This window comes from Phalangium opilio, unplaced genomic scaffold (assembly GCF_054372755.1).
Source record: "Phalangium opilio isolate 3A_F unplaced genomic scaffold, DU_Popi_V2 ptg000048l_1, whole genome shotgun sequence".
NCBI classification, from domain to species: Eukaryota; Metazoa; Arthropoda; class Arachnida; order Opiliones; family Phalangiidae; genus Phalangium; species Phalangium opilio.
In genome coordinates, this window is record NW_028324170.1 from 815,984 (window position 1) to 835,929 (window position 19,946).

Sequence of the window (19,946 nt, forward strand, 5' to 3'; positions counted from 1 at the left end):
GGTACTTATCTCCGCCGTTCACTTGTACTTGTCCGGTCGCGCCACAATACCGGATCCTGCTAAACACCAACAACTATTTATGATGTTACTGTCTTTTATGTCATTTCTAGCGATTGTTTTTCAAACGGTCGCCATGAAATTTGAGAGCGCCGGACTCGTGGTTTTGTGTCGAGCTATTATGGATGTCCTTGTATCTTTCGTTTTTCAAATTTATTTTTTTAAAGATTTGGTAGATTTGTATCTAATTGTCGGTGCGGTTTTGATTGTGACCAGTGGATTTACGCTATTGGTGGGGAAATATATCGCGTTTATGGTGGCAAAGAATCGTGGTTTTGAAATAACTAAATAAATTATAAATATTTATTTCTTTATAATGATTTTATCCAGTCATTACGTTTTTGATAATGCCCATCTCTGAATTCTTGCAGCGGCCATCGCTGGGATAGCTTTGTTTGAAGCGAGGAGCGATACTAGAGGCTGGTGATCCGTAATCAGAGAAAACTTTCTGCCATAAAGATAATCTTTATACTTCGTAACACCAAATACCAAGGCCAACGCCTCCTTCTCCAATTGCGAGTAATTTTCTTCAGCCTTAGTGAGGCTTCGAGACGCAAACGAGATCGGGCGCTCTATGCCATTCTCAACGTGTGAAATGACAGCTCCTATTCCATGAGGAGACGCGTCACATGCCATGTGGATCGGTTTGTCAACATCGTAATGAACCAATAGGTTAGATTCCTTTAGGGCTTGCTTTGCTCCCTGGAAGGCATCTTGGTGTTTTGCTTCCCAGACCCAAATTGCATTTTTCTGGTACAATTCAAATAGCGGTGCTAGTTTGGTGGATGCGTTGTTTATGAATTTACCGTAGTACATCAGCATACCCACAAACGAGCGTAATTGTTCCAGGTTCGTAGGGGCAGGTGCGTTCATGATTGCGACCAATTTGGCCTCTTGTGGATGAATGCCCTGTGCATCCAATCTATGACCCAAGAATTCTATGGACGTTTCCAGAAAGACGCATTTTTCGCGACGCAGTTTCAAGCCATTGACTTCTAACGTTTCCAGCACTTGGTCTAATAGCTTTAAGAGGGATTGTTTGGTCGCACCCCCTAATACTATGTCATCCTGGAAGGGTGACACGCCTTTTTGATTGCGGAACAATGTTTCTATGACCCGTTGAAATATGGCCGAGGCTGAGGCAATCCCGAAAGGTAGACGATTATACCTGAATAGTCCTCGTGAGGTGTTTATAACAGTGATTGCTTTAGAGTCTTCATGTAATTCCAACTGGTTATAGGCGTCTCTTAGATCAATACGCGCAAAATACTTGCATCCAGCCAGAGTCGCGAATATAGATTCAGCCTTAGGCAGAGGGTATTTCTCTATATCCAAGTTGGGATTAATCGTCGTTTTGAAGTCTGCACAGATACGAATAGCATCTTGATTGACTTTCCGGATAGGAACGATTGGCGAAGCGTACTCAGAGTATGGTACGCTTTCTATAATGTGCAATGACTCCAATCTTTGAAGCTCTTCCTCTACCTTGTCCTGAATGTCCGCGTTTTGGGCGTTGGTTGTTTGAACTTCTCTTGGCGGGAAGTCGTTGTTTCAATTCCGTGGGCGGTCGGTTACACGCTTTTCCCAGATGACCTACTTTCTTGCAGTTGTTGCATATAAATTCTTTATATGGACAATTCGGCGGAGTGTGGTCAATGCTAGTGCAACGTATGCAACTAGGTGGTCTTGCCCCAGACGGTTGAGTAGCTCGTGAGGCTTGAGGTTGCCTATTGTTTTGTTGAAATCTCGAATGGCTCTTGGCCGGAATGATGGCGTTCACTTGCTGATGTTCATCAACTGGGTTCAGGACACGCAATTCCTTAGTGTTGCGTTCCGTCATTTCATACGTCGTTAATAATGATAGCATAGCAGGCAAATCATCTTTGATCGTACTTTCATGCTGTAGTAGGTACCTTCTCATACCCTCATTGTTTATTCCCTCGGCTATGCGATCCATCAACATCTGATCTAACTCTTTAAATTCGCAGTGTTTTGTTAATTTCTTCAATTCAGCAACATAGACAGCCACAGATTCATCCTTGCGACGATAGCGACCATTAAAACGTATTCGTTCCATCATGCGAGAAGGTTTGGGGTTATAGTGATCATTTAACAACTTAGTTAAATCCACATACGTTTTCGTCATAATATCATCTGGTCGAGTCAAGTTCTCTAACAGAGTATACGCCGCGGTACTAAGTACTGTGAGAAGCGTTGCATGTTTGATAGCGGCGTCAGTAATCTTGTTCGCCGTAAAATAAGCAGTTAACCGATTAGCATACTGTGTCCATGGTACCGTAGTTTCGTCAAATGGTATTAGAATTCCAACGGTAGCCATTGTTGTTCAGGATAGTTCAATTCCGTAATTTGATAATTCCCGTTCTTTTATACTCCGTAGACGTTTAATTACGTTTAATTATATACCCGTAGATGTTTAGTTACGTTTCAGTTCTAATCCGTAGACGTTTAATCACGTTTATAAATACCCGTAGTTGTTTATTTACGTTTAATTTAATTCAGTCCGTGGACGTTTAATAATTACCCGTAGATGATTATTTACGTTTAATTCAGTCCGTAGACGTTTAATAAATACGATCAGTTCAAATCCGTAGATGTGCAATTTTCCTTTATTTCAATCCGTAGATGTTATGATTCTGTTCATGTACCTTTTTCTTCCTCGTGGTGATGTAAGCCTTGGCCACATCGATATCACCTCCAGGTTGTAAAGTCCGTAGGCTCTCCTTGCCCCGCACGTTCGATTCGTTGGTAAGCCTTGGCTCCCGTTACCCGTAGGTTATACACAAACCAACTAACCTCACGCTAAAATGGTGCATCCCATCTCCGTCGCCATTGTAATGTTCTGTTGTCGGTTTAATAATGAGTCATGATTAAACAGGAACATATTTAATAATACTTGAATGATAGTTAGTGAGAAAGATACATGGTAATTAATATACAGTCTGATCGCGAGCCTCGCCTGGAGAGGTCTGTCCATCAAGTCCCTAGTCCCCAATGTCGTCCCCTTAGCGCCCCCTAACGGCTATAGTTCACAATGTTTATATGCTTCACTAATCCAATAATTTGGCTGAAATTTTGCATATTGCTTGCACATAGTTTAATTATAAGCCTTGCAAAGTTTTAAGTTAGTTCAAATAATCGTGTAGAAGATACAGCTGATTATATTTGCGGTTCCTGGATTCTAAATTAATGAACCTTTTAATTAAAAAAGTTCAATATCATTTTACATTTCTTACAATTCTACCCAAACTACCCCAGTGATTTATTTGAAACTCGGCCTATTTGTTACTTATAATCTATTTACAAACGGTACAAAATTTCAAATCAATCCGAATACCCATTTTCAAGTTACAGTTAATTTAAACTTAAACAATATTTCCTTGACTCATCGCAAAACAACAAGAAACTTTTGAATAAATTAACCTTCCCACGTGCTTGAATTAAATCGAAACCCCCATAATTCATTTACGAAATCACGTGCTAAATAATTCACGTGTTTTTGTAGGTTTTTTTTTCGCCCATAATAATAAGAGACGTGTAGTATTCAAAAAATGTTTGTTCAGAATTCATCTCGCGAAAATTAGATTAATGTAATAGCGCATGCTCGGAAAGACATCGATTCTTTTAGATTTAGTATGTTTCTTTACGGTTACCATGACAACAACCGGTCACCGGTGTGTTAACTGACCACGTGAGTGCCGACTGGACATTCCGAAGAAACGTACTATAGTATAAAAACATTAATCGGACTGGCAGTTGAATCGCAAAAATCAAATACTCAACTGCATTTTTAATCAGGTACTGTGTAATTTTATTTAAGTTAAACATTTTGCATTTAATCACGCGCAAGTTTGATTATGGCACTGAGTTGTTAACCGTCCTAAGTTTATACTAATTAGTAATAAGTTATAAACAAATTAACGTATTGAAGTATGTTAAACGTAGAAGCAAAATATCCCGGCTTCGTTACTTATTTAGGCCTATTTGGTTTTATCTGAAAGTTAATTGGTAGAAATTTAACTACTTGATTAGGTGGTTTAATCACGTTTACTCTTTTACTTGATGCAAGAATGTTAATGTATTACGTTATACAGGGTGTAAATTTTTGCCGGCAACCAGTCTAGAAATATCTAGTAACTCAAGGTGTTATTGCAGGGAGTAGGGATATTGTATAAGGAATTTATAGGTGATATTAACTCTAGAAATTCAACAAGAACTTGCAATATCTTTAATTGATAATTAACTAATTTAATTTAATTAATAATCACTTTAATTCTGTTTCATGTCGTAAAACCAATTAAGGTTTAGTGTAGCTCATTTAGTAACGGGTTACAAAAGCGTGCTTGTAAATGCAGTCGGTGACCAATAATATTGGTTTATTTCGTTTCTTATTTTTTAAATTTCATTAGTCGTAACATGGGCTTTGTAATTAAAAAAGAAGATAATTAGCAAAGAAGTAAGAGAACATATGCAGTGACTGAGCTTAGGGAAATACTTTTATTACTTCCACTTACGCTAGCCTATGTTCTATCTCCATTTTGCCACAAGGGACACTGTTTTAGAGTTAAGATTGGATGGAGTGTTTTACGGATGACCCCTTAATTTTAATTAAAAAACTGATTAAGACAATGATTTCTAATTTAATTAAGGGGTCATCCATAAAACACACTTAAAATCATAACTCGAAAACACTGTCCATTTTGGCAAAATGGAGATAGAAGTTACATTTTTGACTCAAAATTGATTTCCCAAAGAACATCCCCCTTAATTTATGTCAGACTTGTCAGAAACACCCTGTATATTTTTGTACCCCGTTTTCCCATCCTCTATAAGGTTTATAGGATATTTTTTTAATAACAACACAGTGACCTTTGTTATAAAACCTTTATTTTAAAAAAGCAAAGAAAATACAAACACGTTTAACTTATTAGAAATTATAACTATTGACTTATGCTTATAAATACCAATCAAACTGAGAATGCGGCAGTATTTTCGATATAGTTTGATATTATTTTCTCTTTGCCAATTTGTGAACGAATCACGAAGGTAGCTAATTAACTATCTCGATCTATTATTTACGCGTTCTATTTCGAGCAAAATATTTGGATTTTTATAAACAGAAACATAAAAATGTACTATATTCTGTTAGGAACAGGTGTCACAATATTGATACCTAACCTCTACTTGACCTCAAGGTCTCTTAGTGTTACTGAAGTAATTTGTTACGAATGTCGACTGGTGATGTTTACAAATTTCAATAATGACCCTTGAATGTGTTTTGGAACAGTGTCAAATACTGTTTTTTATTTAGTAACTTAACCAATGACACGTTTTCATGGTTCAGAAACAACCTTAAATGGATAGTAGTACATGATCAAACTTAGCTCTTTAATATTGGATTTACTTATGAATATATAATCTGAAAATTGTTTTCAAAACAAACCAAAACCGCTTGCAGTTATCTCGCACGAATCTAGGTTTTTACCGGAAGTCGGAAGTTAGGTTAATGGTGTACTGACTTTAAAGAGTTTTAGTGGGAAGGGACAGCGGTCAAAGCGGAAATAGCCAATTGGACAACGGTCTAGACTGATTACTTTTGGAATGAAAGTCCTGACTGACTTGTAATCATAAACCCAGATCGCTTTACCAAGGAAGCTGAACCTTAAGAAGTAGCTTTGCACATTAAGAAGAATTTTTACCCAATCCCTTACTAGTTCTATTACTGTCTTAAAAAAATGGCGGCTGTCTAGAAATGTAACCTACGCCTTCCTTACGTAATACAGTTGATTCTCCTGAAGATCAATGCTTTTGCTTAGTAGATAAATAGACCCCAAAAGAATCATCTGCTTGACGAACATCCGGTATCTGGACGCAAAGACGTTAGATATGGCTTCGAAGTTACCCAAGTCCTCTTGTTTAAGCCATATCTAACGTCTTTGTTGCCCATATAGCGGATTTTCGGTTTCAAGACAACAAGTTGGTCAAAATACCTGACTCAATTAATAAAAGGGTCTATTAAATACAAACCCTTTTCGTAATAAACGTATATACCTCAAGCTTTATGATAAAAAAACCGGTTTTCAAAAAGGTTTAGTACTAGTTAGTTACTACTACCACTTTAAAACAATTTCCTTAAAGACATGTACAGAATGTATTGAACCCAATATATTGATTGCCATTAACATTGAACGGTTCTTCTCGGATGAACTTTTCTTACGACCAGGGGGCTACCAAAATAGGCTTAGCTCTATCAACCCTAGACTGTAGACCAACCATTTATAAATCGATTAATGTAGCCGGCAGTGTCATGAACCTTATGTCCATGTAGTTTAATCGAAAGCAGTGCTAGTGCATGTTACGTGACAAGAGGTTAGTGACGGGGGATATGTCAGTCCACTTTGTTAATATAACTTTTCAGACTATAGTAAGAAGAATTATACTTGTTAATACACGTTCACGTTTATTTATTTACAGTAATGGTTGCTATAGGCAACCGTGTACTAAAGGCCATCGTGTTTTGTTGCGAAGATAACCACCGTTACATTGACATTTTAAATCTTTTTAGAGTCAAAAGGTGTATTTAACAGATCGATGTACAGTATTTTCTTGACTGTTTTGATGAGTAAAAATGTATTTAAGCATAGGTAGAGTCACGAGGGAATATTGCTAAATACAGGATGTTTCTGATAAGTCTGCCATAAATTATAGGGTGTGTTCTTTGTGTCAAACTTAGTGGAAAGTGACTCAAAGAGCATGGGGTATAACACCTTGCACTCCTGAACCATGGCCCCTTGTCACACATGTGGAGTCATTATAGTTTTACTTTACCAGCGTACTCCCGTTTCTACCCATTTAATAGTACACTTTTACTAGATAAACGTTCAACACTGAAGGCCTTTCAATGTATCTTTTAATGTGACAGTTATTAAGTGTTGTTAAGGTGGTATTCCGGCACTCATTTTATTGTAGAATTCGTTAAAATCGAAAAGAAAAATCAAGGAAGTGAAACTATTACTTCAAATTAGTTGTTCGCGTGATATTTTGTGCATACGATGGGAATTTCCAGGAAACGTATCACTCTCCATGTTCTCGGGGGGATTATGTCGCGTGAAATACCTTCCCCCCTCCCCTATGTCTGGTACTCTTTGCGAGGGGCTAATCACTCTCGTATTTCCCCCCATATATCTATTACGTGCTAGGTGTAATCATTCTAGAACTGTCATAGGTAAGGGCTAGTAAAATTTACACGTAATTATTTTAGCTTTGCGTGTACATCGATTTAACCGAGTGAATACCCCCTCGCCCTAATCATAATAGTGTTGTAGAAATTTCCCGACTCTGCAAGTTGGAAGTAAATAAACATTCAATCGATCACTCGCTATTTTTAGAAAGTTTAATTATTGTATATATATACATTAAAGTATTATTTTAGTTGAGGACATTGCCTCTTGGCGGCGGTTCTAAAAACGCACAACATAAAGTCATAAACATGAAAATTAAGATATTTTTCAAGTGTATATGCACCATGTTGACGGAATTGACGCATCGAGACACGGTTTCTAGACAGCAAAAACAAATAGAAGAATAGGAAGTGTACTTGCTAGGCCCAGTATCATAAGTTCATAAGATATGTTCCATAAGTTACCGAGAGCTTGTCATGAAGTAATGTCAGTGAAACGTAAAGCGACGCCTGGTGAGGCGCTGTCTAAAGGTTAGTATAGACTAAATAGGAAGATGGACTGCAAAACCGCCTGTAGTCACTTCTCACTTGTCGTTCTCGAACTAGCTCGAGCTGTAAGTCTCTAGCATTACGAAGTATAGGAAATTTCATGCTTATGGAACATATTTTATAAACTTATGGTATTATCAAAAATAAATAGGGGAAAGTGTCGGACTGCCAAATTGTCCTGCCTTTACCTTAGCTTGACATGCATTTCGAGACGCTCGAGCGCGCGAAATGGTATCAACCAATCAGATTTGTAGTTGATGATGTCATTCTTCCCGAAAATAACGCTCGTACGCCACCAAACGGGAGAATTTGGCATAGGCGTATCTCAAGGAAGAGTCACAACCTGCGCGCTCTGTTCTATTTTCTTTAGTGATTTTTTCGCGTTTGAACGAGGTTAAAGTTTGTTTAAATCGCTAGCACGCCGAAATTAAATTAAAAATGCCCCAGATGTTCTTGAATCATCATTTAATTCAAAAATACTCATCGTTAAAATCCTTTAGAATTTCGTTTAAACTTGGGCCCTGGGTTGTCATTATAAGCTAAAACGTTTTTCTATTAGTAAATAACATCAATATTGTTACGTAGGAATTAGTACCGAGACGGAGTTTCTAACTTTAACTTTACAATTTTATTAACGATAAGCGGAAAATATACAATGACAATAGGCCGTAGGAAACTAAGCCTTGGACGGACGGAGATGTTCCACCCGTGAACGCGACGGTACGCGGAGAGCTCCCGTACGGAGGAGACTTCGCTAGGGGCTAGAGCATTTCGTTCTCGGTACCCTGGCTTAGTCTAAGGGATTAGGAGCTGGCTTTTTCAGCTGGCGATCCTACCCCGAATTGGTAAATAACATCTATATTAACAAACTAAATTAATACAATCATGTACATCATCAAATTAAATTGTGGCGATAAACTGCAGTGGCCACGGTTAGCCTATGTCAAAAGCAGCTAATGTAAAATAAAACCGCACTATTTCTTCACGCGCAATATCACAAATTGTCTTAGGTACGTGGTGAATGGGCGAGGGGGATGAAACAGATTTCGCGAGTATGCATTCACCCCTCCAAATGCATGTCACAGACGAAGGAGAGAGTCCGACACTTTCCCCTATTTATTTTTGGTATTATTCATACGAGAGATTTGTCCCCACGAGGACAGTAAATATTTTTATCATTGACTCAGAGGCAATGTTTGTAAAACACGTGATTGACCAAAGCTCTTCTGAGTCCTTACTTTCTGTTATATCTATTTTCCTCTGGTATAAGTAACTAGTCAGACTCAGAGGGTTAAAAAAAATCACATCTGTTTTTTATTCCCACGCGGGTATATCGTATTTTGTTTGTCAAGGTCTCTCCTTTCCCCGAGTCTGTGAGTCTACTCTACTGAGCTCACCGGCTTCCTTTACCTTTTAAAAATGCATTTACAAGCCACGTCATTGTTTCTACTTGACCGATCAATAAAGTATATACTGTATGACTAAACCCCGAACTCCCGGGCAGTTTAGCTACTAGGTAGCCATAGAAATAGTCGCAATTTAGGTTAGCCGGCGTTACGATAATTTCTCCATGTCTAACTATGATGATTATAAAAATAAAACCATGTTATTTCTTGTAAGTTAAGTTAAGGTTATGCGTCACACAAATCACCTTTATGGCACAACGCTTTCAATTGAAATTTAATATGGTAATAGCACCAACACTAATAATTACGTTTCTACCCACGGAAACACACACCCATACCTTAATTCCTTTTGTATTCAAATTCTATAGGTTAGTTTTCATCGTCTATACGTCTATTAGGCTTATTTTTCACCCGCTGTGTCACTGTCAGTAGATAATAGGTCTTTTTTGTGACCCGCTTTTGTAACACCATTTCCGCCGTGGTTACTTGGTATTGTTACCAAGTTACAAATTCTGTCAGTTAGTTTTGCCTATAGTTTTCTTTATTTATACGTTTTCAAGTATTTTAGGCCTATTTTTCACTCGCTGTAGATATTAGGTCTAAATTTTGCGTAACACTTATCACGGTGGCTATTGGGTTATTGTTACCGACCTGGTATGTAATTTTTGGCAGAGAAGACATTCCACATTCGAGTACTTGTCCCCAATCTGTCTTCTATCAAGGTGGAAGACGTTTCAGGCCTTCGAGCTGCAAAAATTCCATACGTAGAGTAGGCTCTATGTCCGCCTGCACGGTAGTCGAATCCGCCAACCTGCCGCTGCCACCGATTCGTTCTTCGGCGGCCGGTGGCCCCGCTCCCGCTGGTGGCAACGCCTCAACGGCGGGAGTACCATCAACCTTTCCCTTAATGGCCGTAGTCAGCGAAGACCCCATATCATTATGGCTAAAACTTGGAGCCCTGGATAAATTGGAACAAGCCGTCCTCGATGGATACGGTGACCATTTATTCGGAAAGACATCGAGGATACCGCAAGTCAATAAGTTCCTGAGACAAGTACCCGCGTTTCAAGCTAAGATCAACGAGATACACAAGGCCATCGTTGAGGGCAAAAGAAGGGAAGTGTCGCAACTAATCGACCATAAAAAGTTAGCCTTCAGTAAAGACCATATGGGTGCCAGTCCATTACATAAGGCGGTACTTTATAACCAGAAGGAAATTGTTATGTACTTTCTTGAAAATTACCCCAGTGTCTTACACGCTAGAGACCACGTAAGTACTTAATTTCTTAATTATCTTTGAGTACAGTTTCACGAGTACATTCTGATAATACACAGCAAGGAAGAACACCTCTACATTATGCAGCTGTACTTCCCGACGGAGGTGAGATTTACCAAGCCCTTTTGGAAGCTGGTGCCGACGAAAGAGTTACCGATGTTGTAAGCAAGATCATACTTATTGAAATGAATTACTTCTAGCTTTCATTTTGATTAATTTTCTGGGCGTTTTTATCCTTAATAGTACGGACACAAACCCGATTATTATCTCAACACGCAAGATGAATTGACGGTCGAGAATTTGAAAGAAGGCGCAGTTGTTAATAAAATTAAACGAATAAGAACGAAAGGAAACCGTAATGGGAAGCAAATGGATCAAAGAGGATTGTCAGCCAGTAGGTCACCTATTTTTGTTTCGCTTAAAAATACTCTAACGCTTTCGTGTAATCATTCAAGAACCGGCTATCAGCAAATCTCAGATTAAAGAGTTGATTTCGAAGCGAACAGACCTGTCTTTGTTAGAAGACTTGACTATTCAAGGTCACGGCGACAAACTGTTAGGCGAAACGAGTCAAGATCCGGACATAGCGGAGTATTTAGAGAAATTGCCCAAAATCTTAGAAGACATACTAGACGTTCATCGTGCCGCTGTCAGAGGTCGGGCCATGGAGTTGCAGGAATTGTTACGAGAGAAACCGAATCTGGCTCTATCACGGGACCAATTAGGTGCGACTCCCTTACACAAGGCTGTCCTGTATGGACATCTACAAGCCGCGCAGTTTCTGGCTGAAACTTTTCCCGCTGCTCTTAACGCTAAAGACACTGTGAGTTTCATAATTTAAACCTAAAGGCTATGACTTCATTGTGCATTACGTCATCATGACCTAAGCATAATTTACTTTCACTCTATTTACTTTTAGGACGGTCGAACACCCTTGCATTATGCCGCCATCCTTAAAGACGATAAGGAAATCTACTACATGCTTTTGAACTGCGGCGCCAGCAACGGTATACCGGATGTGGTAAGTTAATCAATTCAAACCTTGGATTAGGCTTAACCATAATCTGATTCTCTCATTTTTACAGAAAGGTAAAACTCCCGAACAATTACTTCAACATCCGGAACAGTTGAGTTTGGAGGCCATAATGAAACGAAGTCAACGTGTAAATGCCACACATGCCGCAAATACAACAACCAGAATAAAGCTACGATCACCGCTAACCAGTAAATACTTATTACAAGCCAACGTGACCAATTTCAATGTTAACTATGTTTGATTCGATATAGAATCTTTTTCGGAAAGCGAAAGTTTGAAAGCTCTGAGCCATAACGGGGATGGTGCGGACGCATTAAGCGGTGATGATTACGTAAGGTTTTCTTGGCTTACTATGTAAGAACTGTTATAAAATTATCTGGTTTTTTGCAGCAATCCGTCGTTGATCAAAACTCAGTCTTCCGAAGTCAACGATATTCCAGAAAACCCCGATTCAGAAGCCGACCACCCTTACCCCCTCCGAGGCTACAAAGTAAATACTTGTCCGCGTGCCTTCCTCGCCTTTAACATCTTCGAAGACATTAATCGAGTAAATGTGTTTTTTCTCAACAGGATTAGAAGTTACATCAGCAAACTTGAGGAAATGGGCGCAAGAAGAGGACTTGGAAAAGTTAGAAGGCGCTGTCATTCAAGGTTTCGCCGATAAAGTTCTTCAACAAAAGTCAGAGAGCGAAGGATTACGATCCTACATTGAGAAAGACGTACCACAACTCGTGGAACGCATCGAAGCCATACACACTGCAATTTCCAACGATGACCTAGTTCTCTTACAAAAACAGTTGGACAAGGAAGATTACGCCCTCGCCAAGGATCATATGGGTATGACACCACTTCATAGAGCCGTCATACTCGGAAGGGAGCAGGCACTCACGTTTCTAATTGGAAAATTCCCCGAAACCGTCAATGCCAGAGACAACGTAAGTCTTTGGCTCAAATTCCTTTTCTTCAGCTAAATATTTTACGCTCTCGTAGGATGGTCGTACAGCGTTACACTACGCCGCCGCTAAAACCAGAAGAGATGGACTGAACAGTTACAAGATTCTTCTGGAAGCAGGCGCCGACATTAACATGAAAGACAATGTAATAAGTACATCTTTTTCTGGCCAGGTTCTTGGATATTTAAACGTTTGTTGTTTTTTCAAATCAGAGAGGTCGAACCCCGGAGTACTATCGAACCCATCATCTACCCATTCCGGCTTCTATGTCGACCAAACTGAAGACTGCTTTACACAGGAGGAGTCATTCGGAACCTCCCCTGAAGAGAAAGCTTGCCACGGCACCCCCTGCTATTCAGGAACGAATAACCATCGCGCTTAAGAACGGGGACGTCACGCAGCTTCAGGAACTAGTCCTGGAAGGTCACGGACAGCATCTCGTTGGTAGACAGTCGTGGTTTGATAGTGGTAAACAGTTCCTCAAGACCGTTCCGTCCCAACTTGTAAGTACCCTGGCGAGATTTAGTGTTTTTATTTTAAATCTAGACTCTAATTGGCAATATGTTTTATTAAAATTTCGAAGACTACCATCAAGGAATTCCACGAAGCTTGTTCTCAAGGTGACTTGGAAAAGGTAACAGAACTGGCCGAATCTGATGAGTCTTTACTGAAAGCGAGAAATGGTGATGGACAAGTAGCCATTCATATCGCCGTATCAAATGATCAACCTCAGATTGTCAAGTACTTGGTTGATAACTTCCCCAATACGATTTCCATGAAAGACACTGTAAGTTCTTAATAGCGGAAAATTAATTAATTTTGGTCACGCATTGAACATGGTATTTAATTGAAAACCAGGCTGGTAGAACGCCGTTACACATAGCTGGAATTGGAAATCATCCTGACATTTACAAATTACTGATCGATTCTAAAGCTGACACGAGAATAATGGATATGGTAAGTTACAGTTACAACTTATCGTAAATGGTCACTTATAATACACTTTCTACGCAGAGAGGAAAAACGGCTGATTATTACCTGGGAGTGCACGAGCTACGGGCGGCATACGCGCTCAAGTCTTACTCTGGAAGGAAAAGTGGAGGGTCTGTCAAGAAAGAGGACATTTCTAAAACGAGCCCAGAACTTGTGGCCGCAGCCATTGTCGCAGGAACGGCAACCACAGCCATTGTCGCAGGAACGGCAACCGCAATTAAGGTCGATGGTGAAGTTGAAAGTGAAACAAAGGTGGATGAAACGACACCATCCGAAGTTGAATCGCAACAGGAAGAGGTTACAAACGCGGAAGATGCCGAGGTCCTAGACGGCGGGAACGTCGAAGAAGGTTTACCAAATGTTGAGGAATCCGAGCCACAAGCTGAAGCCGAGACTAATGTTGAGGAATCCGAGCCACAAGTTGAAGCCGAGCCTAATGTTGACGAATCCAAGCCACAAGTCGAAGCTGAGCCTAATGCTGAAGAATCTGATCCACAAACTGAAGCAGACCCTAACGTTGAGGAATCCGAACCACAAATCGAAGAATCGGAACCCCAAGTCGAAGAAGAACCTACTGTTGAGGAATCCGAGCCACAGACCGAAGATGTTGGTCCTGAAGAGGTAGACAGTCCCGCGACTGAAGAGACTACACCAGAGACATTGCAAGAAGAAACGACTTCGGATGAAATTGGCCCACAAGAAGTTACGGCTGAAATTGAGTCAGAAGTGCAAGTAGAGCCTTTAGAGGAAGGTGAAGCTCAAGTTGAGGAGCAATCTACTGTAGAGGAAGTTGAATCACCCAGTGAAGCGACCTCTGCTGTAGAGAAATCCGACGCACCCGGTGAAGAAGTGCCTGCTGTGGAGGAAACTGAAGCAACTTCTGAAGAAGCACCTGCTTTGGAGGGGTCCGAACCCCAAAGCGAAGAAGCACCTGCTTTGGAGGAGTCCGAACCTCAAAGCGAAGAAGCATCTGCTTTGGAGGAGTCCGAACCTCAAAGTGAAGAAGCACCTGCTTTGGAGGAGTCCGAACCTCAAAGCGAAGAAGCACCTGCTGTGGAGGAATCTGATCCGAAAATTGAAGAGCCACCTACTGTGGATGAAGCCTCACCAGCTAGTGATGAGGCGCCTGCTGTGGAGGAAGCCTCACCAGCTAGTGATGAGGCGCCTGCTGTGGAGGAAGCCGAACCAGCTAGTGATGAAGCGCCTACTGTGGATGAAGCCTCACCAGCTAGTGATGAAGCGCCTGCTGTGGAGGAAGCCGAACCAGCTAGTGATGAAGCGCCTGCTGTGGAGGAAGCCGAACCAGCTAGTGATGAAGCGCCTGCTGTGGAGGAAGCCGAACCAGCTAGTGATGAGGCGCCTGCTGTGGAGGAAGCCGAACCAGCTAGTGATGAAGCACCTGCTGTGGAGGAAGCCGAACCAGCTAGTGATGAGGCGCCTGCTGTGGAGGAAGCCGAACCAGCTAGTGATGAGGCGCCTGCTGTGGAGGAAGCCGAACCAGCTAGTGATGAAGCCCCTGCTGTGGAGGAAACCGAACCAGCTAGTGATGAGGCGCCTGCTGTGGAGGAAGCCGAACCAGCTAGTGATGAGGCGCCTGCTGTGGAGGAAGCCGAACCAGCTAGTGATGAGGCGCCTGCTGTGGAGGATGCCGAACCAGCTAGTGATGAAGCGCCTGCTGTGGAGGAAGTCGAACCAGTTAGTGATGAGGCGCCTGCTGTGGAGGATGCCGAACCAGCTAGTGATGAAGCGCCTGCTGTGGAGGAAACCGAACCAGCTAGTGATGAGGCGCCTGCTGTGGAGGATGCCGAACCAGCTAGTGATGAAGCGCCTGCTGTGGAGGAAGCCGAACCAACTAGTGATGAAGCGCCTGCTGTGGAGGAAGCCGAACCAACTAGTGATGAAGCGCCTGCTGTGGAGGAAGCCGAACCAGCTAGTGATGAAGCGCCTGCTGTGGAGGAAGCCGAACCAGCTAGTGATGAAGCGCCTGCTGTGGAGGAAGCCGAACCAGCTAGTGATGAAGCCCCTGCTGTGGAAGAAATCGAACCAGCTAGTGATGAGGAGCCTGCTGTGGAGGAAGCCGAACCAGCTAGTGATGAGGTGCCTGCTGTTGAAGAATCCGAGCCACAAAGTGATGAGGTGCCTGCTGTTGAAGAATCCGAGCCACAAAGTGAAGAGATGGCTGCTGTTGAAGAATCCGAAACACCTGGAGAAGAGGCGCCTGCTCTGGAGGAATCAGAACCACAAACTGGCGAGACCCCAGCTGCTGAAGAAGTCGAACCTCAAACTGATGAGGTTGCTACTGAAGTTCAAGAACCCGCTACGTTGGAAGGACCTGAACTAGATTCAAACAAAAGTGAAGAAGAAAACGCTACCAATACTGAAATGGAAACCGCTAAACTGGAAGAAAATAATTCTGACTCAGCGGTCGAAATCAGTGAAGTCAGTGAAAGTGGTGAAGTGAACGAAGCCCCAACAATCAGCGAGGATTCGGGCAACCCTTTGACCGAGGATTCGACTCCTATGACGGACGAGTCCAAGATTGACCAACTGCCTACCGAAAATTCAGCTGAAACTGAAGCTGGTGTTGAAATGATCGAAGGAGAAACTGAAGAATCATCGGTCCAACGTTTAGGTTCCGCCAAGGGTCGAGAATCACCCGAAAATGGTAAGTTTTTATTAAATTTTAAATCTTCATTATTTTGAAGTATATGTCCTCTGTCTTGAAGACCGTTTGAGCGAATTAATTGATAAATGGATATCAGAGAAGGACCTACTTCGTTTGGAACACGTAGTTATCGCTGGTCAGGGAGAACGTCTCATTGGTCGCACATCTGAAGACAAGCAAGTCGCCGAGTTCCTTAACCTGGTACCAACTTACATGGTAAGCTTTTAGTTAATGACATAAGGTTGTCAGAGTACCTGGAAATAAGTACTTTTAAGGAGCGAATCAGGACAGTCCACGAAGCCGTGATACGTGGCAACATCAGCGAAGTCCGAGCTGTCCTTACTCGAAAGCGTTTCGCTTTAAGCAGGGACCATATGGGCGCGGGACCACTTCATCTAGCTGTCCTTCATGGACACACGGATGTCCTCTTGTATATTGTACATCAGTTTCCCGAAACCTTGGACGGACCCGATAATGTAATGTATTATAGTTCCGGTCAAATGTCACAATCTATAACCTTTATCGACCATCATACACAGGAAGGAAGAACTCCTCTTCACTACGCGTCCGCGGTTCAGGACGGAGGTCATTATTATACCATTCTTAAAAATGCTGGCGCGAACAGTGCCTTAGCCGATAAGGTATGATTAGTTATTTTTCAACTTTCATCAACAAAATAAGCTAATTCAAGTTTGAAATTAGACCGGAAACACGCCGGAGTACTACTTGGAACACCCAGAAGCTCTAAGTATTCGCGATCTACTCGAAAGCTACAGAGCAATGAATGACTTTCCCCGACCAGGTCAATCGGGGTCAGTTGACCTATGGCAACGTCCACCAACGGCCGAAATTATGAAACGTAAGTTTGGCATGAGAAAACGCACCGGGATATGGTTAGGGTATTTAAATATATTCTGTACTTAAGGTTTAACTCCGCCTTCCGACGGTTCGGCCACGCCCATCTCGCCCGATGACGAAAGTCTAGTCGAAGACTTGAAAGAAATAGAGCTTCTAATCATGCCGGCCATGGAGGATAATTTCCAGGAAGACTTCGTTTACACGGACACTTTCAGTAATGCTCTGGTCCGAGGTCTTTTGACATTGACCAAATACCGACCTGAAGATCCAATTGGATTCCTGGCGTCGTGTCTACTTCAATATGCCAACCATTCTACCAAAGGTGGAAGCGGAAGACGCTCGGCACATAGTGTAAGTACTTTTAAACATTTGGGGGAACAGACTTAACGACGTTGTTACTCTTTTAGGGTCGAGTCGGAACCCCGTACCCTGATGGAAAAAGAAGCGATAGCCAAAGAGGTCGTCGATTGTCCACTGTTGAACTTGCCAATGGGGATGATCAGTTGGTCGCTGGAGCAACGTAAGTTATAAATAAATTGGGTGATACGACAAGTTTGTCATTATTTCCTATGATAGGTCCGAGATGGGTACCACTTCTAGATTGATGTCCAGTTTAATGGACGAAGAACTTCCTGAAGAGGAATGTGATGTTCCTTTGGACTTTGAAGACCATACTAAAATGAAGGTAGGATTCTAGAACGATTTCTCGGGAAATAGCTTACCTAAGAAAAATATTAATTCAAAATTCGATAATGGGTTTATACGCAATTATCCCTTTAACATATTAGGACGAAGAAGGCAAGACAGTTCTCCATTTCGCGGCAACGAGGTCACACATGCCAGAAGCCTTCTACGCGTCCATCGCACAAACCGAAATGTTACTTGCCGAAAGAGACGTTAATTGCAAAACCGCCCGTGACTTGGCGGAAGAGGCGAACCTAATGGACAACGTGGCTACCATTGACCGATACGTCTTGGACGCCTTACTTGAACAAAGGGTTTCCTTTTTGCAAATGTTGCTACACGAAGGTTACGACCATTTATCGAAACTGACAACAGCTGATGGTTTACCGGGAGACGATCTTGTCAAATTCCTTGAAAGCCTTCATTTACAATCGATGGTCACCTTCTTACAAGACTGTTCCGAGTTTCAAGTAAGTCTTCGAATTTATTTTCGATAATTAAAAACTCATAATTGGTTTTTTTTTTCAGACGACGAGAGACGAATTACACACGTTAATACGTCACAATGTTTCCCATATGGTCGAATCGTACATTGCCAAAGATTCATCTTTGGTTACTGCCAAGAATGTTAAAGGCCGATGCGCTTTACACATAGCCATTCTTTTCGGCAACCTGGAAATCGTTGAGAGTCTCGTCAAACACAATTCCTCCTCCGTTCATGTCCCGGATAACGTAAGTACTTAAATTGTAAACATAAATAATAAAACAGCTCAAAGGAACTAGCTTTGCTACGAAATGGAAGCTCAACGCCATAACTTTCAGAACTAGAATCATTGTTGAAAACTTTTTAGTTCCTTGGAGTTTATTGTTACCTTGTGCAGAAACGAACTTTGTTAAAATGGTTTTTGAACCAAATGACACATACAGATGGGTCGAACCCCGCTACATTATGCCATGGGAACCGAAATGGTGGATCAGGTCGGCCGTATACTTATTAAGGCCGGTGCTCTGAGATCAAGTCGAGATGTTGTAAGTATTACTATCAACTTACGTTCAAGAGTAGATAGATAAAAATGTGTGTGATGTTTCATATATTTTCTCAGAGAATGCGTACTCCTAGTTTTTACTTTGTGTACAAAACTGAAATCCAGGAGATGTTAAAGGATGAAATGGATTTGGCTTAAAAATCCATTGAAATGAATCCAAAATCCGTCCATGTATAAAATACATAACGTTTTACCCTTATAAGATCTTAAGCCTTTGTTGATATTAATTATAAACGATCAAATCAAACTTTCCGTCTAATATAATAACGCACTATAGTTCTTCAGCGCCTTGGTTTTTCTTTTAAACTAAAACAACAGCGTATATTTTCGGTAAGCCTATGTGTTAGATCATAAGCATATTATGTAAGTAAGAAAGACGTTTTGCAATATATTCTAACTTATTTGGAGCTTGCATAATAGACTTATGATTATATTTTGATTTAGTTTTTCGTGATTATTGGCTAATAATAGGGGATAAGAACTGTGCTCGAACATACTACTTCTAATTTTAAAAATATTCAACTTTTATTTGAATTGCTACTAACTCGTGTAACTACGTAATTACTGACGTCATATATTTCAAGCCACCCAAACAACAGGTTATATATTATACTTCTTTCAGCAAAAATGTCTGTCTCATTAATAACTTCTAACGCTTAATTAACATTAATTAATCGCAACTTAGCCGCAATCAGCAATAAACATACTAACAAATCAAATTCCGTGATTACTCTGTGATTTTATAGGGAAATTTAACCAATAATTAATATATAGTTTATAAGTAAGATTAGAATTAGTCAAATTAACTAAAACTAATCGTATTAACCCTTTGTGTAAAATAATTATTGAGATTTAATAAACTATAATTATCTCAGTTACAAAAGAACTAACATTTTTTTTAATCGTTTTTTATGTTTTTAAAATAATTTCATCTACACACTGTTTGTCACTCTGTCTATGTCGCAAGGTACTTAAAAAGCCTCGTAGGATTCCGTGGAAATTGTAGGTATTTTCAAGATTGCAATGTTTAAAACTCCCATCTGGCGTTTCTTTACAGCGTAATCGATACATTAACATTAAATCCAAAAAATACCGTTGCAAATAGAACTGTGGAAGAAGGTATTACTGCCGAGGTACAAGTCACTCACATGCAGTTATTGTCTGTAAGTTGGACTGCGTTTTCTCCACTTTTTTTGGGTTTAATTCTAATCTCTTTGGTAGAGGA

At 40.9% G+C, this 19,946-nt stretch overlaps 1 protein-coding gene across 2 annotated transcripts; it reads left to right on the top strand.

Annotated features, from left to right (window-relative positions):
* The first annotated feature begins 1,667 nt into the window (after positions 1-1,667).
* Positions 1,668-19,719, top strand: LOC149673503 (uncharacterized). Of its 2 annotated transcripts, none has more exons than XM_089839061.1 (26): positions 1,668-3,873; positions 9,883-10,480; positions 10,546-10,647; positions 10,730-10,880; positions 10,942-11,309; positions 11,406-11,507; positions 11,572-11,710; positions 11,774-11,853; positions 11,913-12,012; positions 12,093-12,457; positions 12,513-12,620; positions 12,688-12,978; positions 13,059-13,262; positions 13,334-13,432; positions 13,490-16,133; positions 16,195-16,349; positions 16,409-16,609; positions 16,673-16,774; positions 16,836-16,992; positions 17,059-17,342; positions 17,399-17,511; positions 17,568-17,676; positions 17,780-18,145; positions 18,204-18,407; positions 18,603-18,704; positions 18,779-19,719. In XM_089839061.1, the coding sequence occupies exons 2-26, from the start codon at positions 9,989-9,991 to the stop codon at positions 18,857-18,859; spliced, it is 7,119 nt and encodes a 2,372-aa protein (XP_089695187.1). In that variant the 5' UTR covers positions 1,668-3,873; positions 9,883-9,988; the 3' UTR covers positions 18,860-19,719. The 2 variants fall into 2 exon arrangements, with proteins under 2 accessions (XP_089695187.1, XP_089695186.1); XM_089839060.1 differs by lacking the exon at positions 1,668-3,873 and adding an exon at positions 7,962-9,492.
* Positions 19,720-19,946: the final 227 nt, after the last annotated feature.